The sequence below is a fragment of the Chaetodon auriga genome, chromosome 10 (genome assembly GCF_051107435.1).
Source record: "Chaetodon auriga isolate fChaAug3 chromosome 10, fChaAug3.hap1, whole genome shotgun sequence".
Taxonomy (NCBI): Eukaryota; Metazoa; Chordata; class Actinopteri; order Chaetodontiformes; family Chaetodontidae; genus Chaetodon; species Chaetodon auriga.
The window spans coordinates 6,110,830-6,120,287 of NC_135083.1; the positions used below are offsets into that span (position 1 = coordinate 6,110,830).

Below are 9,458 nucleotides of genomic sequence, written 5' to 3' on the forward strand. Positions count from 1 at the left end.
GGACAATGCAACAAGGCCTCTGCACAGCTCGGCATCTTCAGAAGATACAGTGGGCGAGGATAAGTTTTCACAAATGAGTAAGACAGCCTTTGTTGTGGTGTATCTTGGAGAGAAGTGGGAAGAAAACTAAAAATAAGCACTTTAGATGAATCTTCAACATCAGTTCTGGTGAGACAGAGAGGCACAGTCGGATACAACCTGTTAAACCTGGACTATTTAGAGGAGGTTCACACAGCTGATGCTGCGCACAATGAAAGCATCTTTTCCATCAGCCACAGTCTGAGTGCAGAATTGAAGACAATGGAAATTATCTCTCATTCGAATTAAAATATACGGGAATTGTTTGTCGAGAGAATACGTGATCATGAGATGGCTGGATTTTTCTCCCCACCCTTTGCATATATTTTGTGTCTGAAGCATAATTATGTAGTATGGTTGGTTGCATAAGGTTTGCTGTACATGAGAGAGAGATTCACTACACAAGCTATTTTATTGATGCTTTTTTTACCTGTTAAAATGGACCTTTATTCATCCAGATATCGAACTGCAAGCATATGAGAGTTTTGGAGAATAAAATTTGTTTTTCTGGTCTATTGAGCGATTGGATACTGCCTTAAACCCATTTCTCGCTTTACACAAAAGATTCCTCAGCTGCCACTTGAAAAGCCCGGTACAGAGGATTTACATTATTTTACAGTCACCATTTTTGGATTTTATGTTGTATTAAATGTTCCCTTTGATATGTCATTTGGTGTGGTAAAAAAAAAAAAAAGAACTCATCACATTTAAAGGTTCTGCTTTGAAACATCAACATCCAGTGTTGGTTTTAAGCCTAAATGTTAATTAACATCATCTTTGGAGTTAGTCTTTCAGTGCCTTTATGCTCGAGTCCTCTCGTTCTTTTTTTCTGTTTTTCGACCACGTTTCAAGGATCTTGCAACATATTTGTTTTTGCTTCATTGCTTGAAGGGCAGTTTTTGAGAGTGGAAATAACACGTTCTTCCTCTGACGAATGTACCGTTGAATTCATAAGAAATAAAAGGCGGTCTTGCTCGGGTCAGTACAGTCAGGGGTTTTGCTGCTACAGCCTCTCCTGGTCTGGTATGACCACTAGCTCATGGTGGCTAATGTTAGCAAGCTCTAGATGGCCGTTGTTTTATAACATATGTGACCCTGTTTAATCATGTTATTTACTTTGTGAGTCTTCTGTATTTGTGCTCCTGTCTTAGCACTTAAAATTATCTGGTCATTTTCCTTCGTAGCTGAGCTGGTTAGTAAGCATTACATCGTGTCACTTTGCAGGAAAGTTCCAATCACATGTTTTGTTCTCATGTCTTTTCAGCTCTTTTCTGTATTTAAACACCCGTCTGTTTCTAAAAGGCTGCACTCGAGTAAGAAACCACATATTATCTTGACTCCTCAGCACGTGTCAGTCAGCACTCAAAGTGCCAAAATCACTTTTTCATTTCATGCAGTGAAGTGCACAAAAGCTCGACTGTACCTTTTATTTTGGTTTATGTTCGGGAACAAAAAAAAAAACAAACACAGGATGTAATTTGTGCTATAGGTACCGTAAAGTGGCCTATTTCCTGACAAGTGCTCTCCACAGGGGATCCAGCCATGTCAACATCTCGGCAGGTCATGACTCAGAATGCATCAAAAGTAGAGTCTTTATTGATGAGTGGGCAAAAGAACCACCTCAGTTAAACTGTACAGTTACAGAATATCATCTCGCGAAGGAATGCCGGACGTAAAAATTATGGACCTCGGTTCACTTTTCACTTCGTCTTTCCATATCAACATCTGTACAAGTTGTAATCCACAGGCTTGAATCTATGAAATGCAGTGGGATGCATGCTAATACAGTATGCTGTGCAAGTGTCCACATTTAGAAAATTGACTGCACAAATATATCTATGCCTAACATACTGTAGGTCTGACATTTGTATTACATGAATCTTAATTTGGAGAGACATCTTAATGTAGTCTAAGCCGGTTTCCATACAGCAAACATCTCTGGGGTCGTATGCAGCCCGAAGATGTTTAGATTTTGAACTTACTGTGATCCAGGATGCTCAAATGGTGACATTTATGTTGAGGGGAAATATTCAGAGGGCCTTGTAACATTCAAGTTTCCTTCACATTAAGTGCCACTTCATTTCTTCTTTTGTTTTTTCTTCTTTTTTTTTTTTTTGTATTTTGGTGAGAGCATAACAGTACTTTAAAAACATTCCCAAGATCATCATTTGCAAATAAATGTTCATTTGCTAATGACTTTTTAAAACGACGTAATTGACATGATCATTCAAGTCATTAAATCCTATGGCCTGTTTGCAATGTACAAGTGTTGTTTTCTAATTATTCACCCCCCCTTTTTCATTATCCCACTATAGTTCACATTTGCTTGTACATCACCATTAAAAATCAGACTACATTTTCAGTTACGGAAATCCATTTAAAGGATAAATTTCCATATGATGATTGTGCAATTTTGCATGATTTTGAGACACCAAGATGAGGCTGCTTCCATACTGACTCAATATCACTGGAACCTATTCTATCATCATTATTTCTCTCATCTTCCTCCCTCCTCTCCTCTCTTTCCCACCTCTTCCTCTCACACGCACACATACACACAATTGCTATATAAAAACACACAAGCAGGAATATACATTCCTGTACAGTCTATACAATATGAAATCAAGTCATATTTCAAAATAGTGTCATCTGCTTAACATGTATAGTTTACAAATAAAGGAAAACAGGCAATTTTTATGATACAAAGAAACCTGACACGCCCTAAATCAAGTCCAAAAAATCAAGCATGTTAGGGGCTTCTTGGGTTCACAACAGCTATTTAAATGTATCCAAGGTTATTGGGTCCATTCGATATTCTGCAGTCTCCTTTGAATTACATGAAAAGGCGTCCGGGGTGGGCTATCAATCCATTCAGACCCTTTGAGTTCCTTGATCTGTTTCAGAGTTAGTAACGCTCTGATCAACACTTTCTATTCACAGTCCACAGCACATTTCTTCAAGGATTTCAACCCTCTGTGTGTCTGTTTTGTGCCTCATGTGACACAGAAACTAATTCTCAGCTGAAAGCTCTGGGGCGTGTCCCACTGAAATAAGGCAACATTATTTTAAAATGGCATCTGTCACACTTAGTTGGAGTGGTGATTGTTGTGATCTTTCCTACTTATTTAATCATACAGTACATCATCAGAAATACAAACCATTAAAATGGTACCAGGGCTTTTTCTATCGCCCTGATCAAACCTCTGCGCCTGACACATTTACTCACACATCAACATTCTTAATGAGATGGCACTGTGCCTGAATTTGTTGGCAAAAATTGGATTTTGTTGTGCAAAACAACAAAACAGACACTTAACCAAGGTGCATTACATCACATCTATTCTCCAGATTTCCCTTTAAGACCTGAAACATTCTCTTCATTAAGGTCATATCGTATCACATAATGCAGTAGGCCTCGTCTTGGGGCAGGTGTTGTTTAGTCCTCCAGTAGGTCGGCAGGTGAGCTCTCAGCACTTTCCTCAGGTCCTCGTTGAGCAGGAGACAGAAGATGGGGTTGACTCCGGCTTGGGCGAAGCTCATCCACACTGTGATGGAGAGGTACCTGTGAGGGATGGTGCAGGACTTGACGAACACCCTCCAGAAGCACGCCACGATGTAGGGAGCCCAGAGGACCAGGAAGAGCAGGGTGATGGTGTAGAACATCCTGCCCAGCCTCCTCTCTGACCTCACCTCTTCCATCCCGAGCAGCCGCCGGTGTTGATTGTGTAAATTTTGCCTGATGCCCAACAGAGTGGGTGGCATGGGCCCACGTCCGAACCCTGCAATCCAGTTAGCAGCAGCTTGACCTGTGGCCCCAGGACCGTGGAAGGTCCAGTTCTGGCTGATGGCTGGCACTAGCTGGACAGGTTTCATCTTGCGGTGCCTGTACTCAAACAGCAGCAGTTTGGCGTAGAAGCCGTGCGTGGCCAGGACCACCACAGCTAGCATGAGCATGAAGCCCAGGGTATCGTTGGTCTTCAGGTAGCGGTGTTCAAAAATGCACTGATCCTCATCGCGGATGAACTTGTATGTCCCCACATCAAAGACAGGTGGGAACGCCATGGCGACAGCCAGAGTCCACACCATACAAATGATGGCGGCGCAGGTCCAGATGGTCATGCGCTTGGCGTAGAATCGGTGGTGGGCGATGGCAAGGTAGCGGGTGACAGCCACGCAAAACAGCATGAAGGCAGCGTGAAAACAAAACAGCACAGCCATAAAAGCCACAACTTTACAACTCAAGGCACTGTAAGTCCAGGCCGAGCTGTTGTGGACGGAAACCAGCACGAAGGGGAAACAGGCGGCAGAGCGAACTGCATCGGCCAGGCACAGGTCCAGGAGAAAGAAGTAAGGAGCCTTGTGAAGTGTCCTGTCTCGTAAGACCAGCAGGGAGACCAAGAGGTTGCCTACAAGGCTGACACAGATGATCAAACCCAAGAAGACCAGCTTAAAGTAGGCAGACACATCTGTGGCAGAGATTCCTCCGCTGTTGCTGCTGCTGTCACTGCTGCTGCTGCTGCCGCCTCTAGCCAGTCCGCTCTGTGAGGCCAGCACAGCCAGCAAACTGCCGGGGCCATCGATGGCAAAGCTCTGGTTAGCCATTCTGTCACCTTCCGCAAGAGCCTGCCTGGTTCGGGCCCTTTATGCACACTACTGATCCTCCCTCAGCCGTCGTCGCCCACGGCTCCCTCGTCTTTACAAGGAGAGGCCGTAAGGATCTTTTCTACATGACAGACTCATCTTTCCTCTTTGTCCACAACCTCACCACCTGTGAACAGAGACACACATTTTGAGGAATGAAAAGCAAGATGTCTGACACGCTCGTTCGGTCCAAAACAGCCCACTGATCGGAAGCAAAACTTACATTCAACGCCATTGATAGAGAAGTGCTGTGTTGGGCAACACAGTGGAAATCTCTGCCTTCCTGTTTCTCTATGGCTGGGATCAGATCAGCAGCTCCACAGCATGCCAGCTCCTTGGCTCTCTCAGTAATTACCTTGCCCGTTGCTAAGATACAACAGCTCACATACTTTGTGCAAGTGTGGGTGTTTGAGTGAATGCATGGGGGTGTACAGGGGGATGGAGCAGACACAGTACAACCAACACTGGGCATGTCCAACAAACAGAGATGTTGTAAATGAGCAAAGAACATTTTCTGCCTTCCCTCCGCTGCTCTGTGCACGTGGACGTGCGTGACAGTCAGTTAAAGAGCAGAGGGTGTAATCTGTGCCATTCACTGCACATACGAGAATATAATGGAGCCGAGCGGGAGGCCATTTGTTTTTCTGTTTTTTCTCTTATTTACCACAGGCCTACGTGTGATGTGAATTTTACTCAATGGGAGGAGGAAGTTATCATTGTGATTATCATCGCCAGGCCTCAGTGTTTCAGCAAGTCAGCCTTGCTTTAAGAAGACGCGATTAGAAATGTGGAAATTCAACAAAAAAAAAAAAAAAAAAGGAGCAGAATTCAAGACGCAGCCTCCCCTGTGAAGCGTTTATGGGCAGGAGGTGATAATAAAACACAGCTGGGTTTGTCTGGGTGGGCCTTGTCTATGTAGGCCATGAAACACAAAATGATTTGCTGTAACTGTAGGCTTCCCACCCCCCCCCCCACCCCCCCCCCCATACATAACAGCCCTCTGCCACCTTGACAAATATCATTTCACCTGATCAAATGGCTGCCATGTCAGCTAGGCCTGAAACACAGGCTGGAGTGAAAAACAGATGAACAGGTGTCAAAATCACCTCTGCTGTGTGTGTGTTTGTGTGTGTGTGCGTGTGCGTGTGTGTGTGAGGAAGAGAGAGAGAGAGATGATAACCTACCTTTCATCCCCTCATTTTTTATTTTTTTTTTTCCTTTTTGGATCTGCTCTTCTGTCACGGCAAAAAACCCAAAAATGATCCCAGTCGCTCTGTCTCACTGTTTGTCAGATCGAGAGAAAAACACATAATAAAGCCTCATGCTCTTGCTGTGCTCTCGGGCTCAAACAACACCTGTTATGCATAAATCCACCGCGAGGAAATCGAATTGAGCAAACATATAATAATCATAAGACGGTAGAGATCTAATAATCAACAGCTGATCAAACAGTCCAGGACGAGGACCCTGCCGTTAAGCCACATTTAAGAGATACGTGAAAAAAAGATATCCACTGCCTCCCTTTTACAGTTTCACGGAGAGGGATGTGTTCATTTGCTCTGTGTCTGAATATCATCCGAGAAAACAGATTTTAGGTTGCATCACGTCGAAGGTGGATTTCCAGAAGCCTGGAAACAGACGCGGTAAAAATAATAATAATAATACATCTGTTCACATATCCAACATGATGTCAGATTTTCAATGCTTATAATAACCCACCCACAGACGATAGAGAGGAAAAAAAGATCGCGCATCCCCTAAATGAATCGTCTTGGCATGTATATTGGCTAGTGGCACCAGAACAATTAGTCCACACAGACAACAGCCTCGACACGTCTCTTTTTCCCATCTTTCAGTCACCAAATAATTAAAAAAAAAAAAAAAAATTAAAAAAAAAAAAAAGGGCGATGTATTTACCCAGAAGTGTTAATATGCAGTCTTTGTTTTGCTGTCCAGCGAAGGTGGACTACATCTCAATAGTCCACAATAAAAAGCCTCCATGACAGAACAAATGCATTTTTTTTTTCTTTTTTTGGACAAATCCAGCGATGTCACGAGGGGATTCACATCGCAGACGATGCCGAAATCACGACTTCATGATCGGGATCATGATGGTAAAAAAAAAAAGAGAAGGCGAACCAAAACAACGCGGCTGGATTAGGCGAATTATTCCTGAATAATCCCAATTATGGCTGCTTGCAAGGAGGCAGCTCGCACATTCGCGGAAGCGGTCGGTTTTATTCGGAGAGAGAGAGAGAGAGAGAGAGAGAGAGAGAGAGAGAGAGAGAGAGAGAGAGAGAGAGAGGCGGACCTGTGCGGTATTGTGTGAGCCATAACTTGAAAGTGATGTTTTATTCTGCGCGTCTCTCTCTTCATGTATGACGCGTCTGTTGTCTCCAGCGTGGACAAAGCGAGGAGCTGCAGCTGTTCATTGGTCTCCTGGCCCTGCTGGCAGAGCGGGCTGACTGACTGGACCCCAGGATGAGACAGACAGGCCCGGCAGGGCTGCAGCAAGGGATTCTGGGTCCTCTGGAAGGATGGTGGGCCTCCTTCTCCAGAGGAAAATAATAAAACTAATAATGAAGCGTCATCGTCATCCCATAAAGAGTGCAGCTCATTTTTTCAGTGTGCTTTATGTTTTCATGTTTGGGTTTTGTAACATAGCTGAACCTTGAGGCCTGTGAATGCTCATCTATTGCTTGTAAATTCACTGCAGCTGTATCTCACATTTCAGTCCCATCTTTTGGACCTTACGCCTCGCTTAATTTTATGTTTTCGACTTTTATTTTATCTTCTTTCATTCCTGCAGTCGAGTGTTTGAGCTTCACCGTGCAGAGGATGTCAGTTTATCAGCGCTAGTTGAAAATGTGATTTTAAGAGGCAGGCCGACGAGCGCGGTGCTGACATGAGGAGTAGTTTGGAAGCCAATCCTGGTCCGATGTTCGGCATGCACAAGTGTGAGCATGGACTTTACAGTGGGATAGGAGACGTCTTGTGTCCAGCAGTTAAAAATATTTGCATATTCTGGAATTTTTAATGAGGGAGGTGCCATTTTAGGGATTTTAATGTGGCCTTTATCCTTTTTTTCTCTGCAAACATCCTGTCGGACACACTTCAAATAGTTTTTATGTATGCCTTAGTGCATGCGTGGAGCTGATCTTGGGGCCGTGTATGTAGGCCATATCTGATTGCCCATGCTTACGGCGCGGCTCCAGGGATGCAATGTCAGTTGATTGTTCCATCACCTTTGTGCAAACTAAGATATCTCAGCAGCTATGGAAGAGAAGGAAATTTTGTGCATTCGTGGTCCCAAGAGGATGAAGCCAGTTGGTAATTCCCCTGACTCTCCCTCTACCGCCACCACGAGGCTGATATTTGTGGTTTCAAGTGAAATGTGTCCACAATTATTGCATGGACTGAAACTGGGACATATTCATGTCCCCCGCAGGATCCAGTTAAACTTTATTGCCATGTTTATTAGACATACAGGGAAATTCTTCTGCTCTGGCTCTCTCTGCCTTAACACAAAGGACACACACCAGAGACCTACACAGACTACAATCAGTTCATACATTATATACACAATAATAATGATAATACGGCAATGTGAGGTGCTTGTGGGGGTGTCAGCTGTTCAGCAACCTGACTGCCTGTGGAAAGAAACTGTTACTGAGACGGGCGGTGTGAGATTTCAACGTTGTTTAGATGCAAGGAGCGAGAGCGGATCATGAGCGGGTTGGCTGGTGTCCTGAATGATGGTTTGGGCTTTCCTTTCGCAGCGCGTGGTGTAAATTTTATGAAGTTGTGGTAGGTCCGTGCCAATGATTTTTGCTGCTGTCTTTACAGCTCTTTGAAGCAGTCTGCCGTCCTGAGCAGTCAGGTTGCCAAACCACACTGTGCTACAGCCTGTCAGGGCATTCTCGGTGGTGCTGCGATAAAAGTTCACACAAGAGTTTTGGTGCTCATGCCAAAACTCTCGAGACGCCTCAGAAAATACAGTCTCTGCTGTGCCTTCTTGAGGATGCAGTTGGTGTTGAGAGACCATATGTGAGGGCGTCTGTGATGTGTAAACCAAGGAATCTAAAACTGTCTGCAATTTCAACAGACGATCCATTGATGGAAATATGATTTCCTCTGATCTTTCCACATTAACAGTGATGTCTTCGTCTTAGAGAGGTTGTTATCACGGCACCATATGGTTTAATCTTCCACTTTCCTCCTATAGGTCCTCTCATCACTGTCGCTTATTAGTCCAATCACTGTGGTGTGATCTGCAAATATTATAATGCTGTTGTGGTCATATGTGGCAGTACAGTGGACTGAGGCTGAAACAAGACATTCACCTCAGTTTCACCTGTATTTTGTATTTGGTGCAAACGTTAGCATACTAGCAAGATGGTGAAAATGGTAAGCAATGTATCTACCAAACAGCAGCATGTTAGCATTATCATTGTTAGCATGTTAGCATGCTGACATTTAGCTGCAGACTTGGTTTATTGTGTATGCATTATTATATGAAGTATGGAGTTATTTCACTATGCATACCAAACATTAGGCCTGTAAAAGTTTTCTTCAGGATTAATGCAGCTTTATCTTGTCTCCTGGAGATGGACATTTTTTAAATGACAAAACTCATAATCTAACCAACTGATTCACACTCACATTCAAAACACTCAGAGTATGTAAAGCACTTTGAACTGCTTTTGTATGAGATGATGCCAAACAAGTAAAACTGGAAT

At 43.7% G+C, this 9,458-nt stretch overlaps 1 protein-coding gene across 2 annotated transcripts; it reads right to left on the reverse strand.

The window, feature by feature from the left end:
• Positions 1 to 2,158: 2,158 nt before the first annotated feature.
• Positions 2,159 to 6,952, reverse strand: LOC143327339 (putative G-protein coupled receptor 173). 2 transcript variants are annotated; one of them, XM_076741627.1, is made up of 3 exons: positions 6,637 to 6,952; positions 5,904 to 6,000; positions 2,159 to 4,846 (listed from the first exon to the last, which is right to left on the reverse strand). In XM_076741627.1, the coding sequence occupies exon 3, from the start codon at positions 4,678 to 4,680 to the stop codon at positions 3,475 to 3,477; it is 1,206 nt and encodes a 401-aa protein (XP_076597742.1). In that variant the 5' UTR covers positions 4,681 to 4,846; positions 5,904 to 6,000; positions 6,637 to 6,952; the 3' UTR covers positions 2,159 to 3,474. The 2 variants fall into 2 exon arrangements, with proteins under 2 accessions (XP_076597742.1, XP_076597744.1); XM_076741629.1 differs by lacking the exons at positions 5,904 to 6,000; positions 6,637 to 6,952 and adding an exon at positions 4,943 to 5,676.
• Between the last annotated feature and the right edge of the window lie 2,506 nt (positions 6,953 to 9,458).

Coding starts and splice junctions, on each gene's coding strand:
- LOC143327339 (XM_076741627.1), bottom strand. CDS start 4,680: ATGGCTAACCAGAGCTTTGCCATCGATGGCCCCGGCAGTTTGCTGGCT.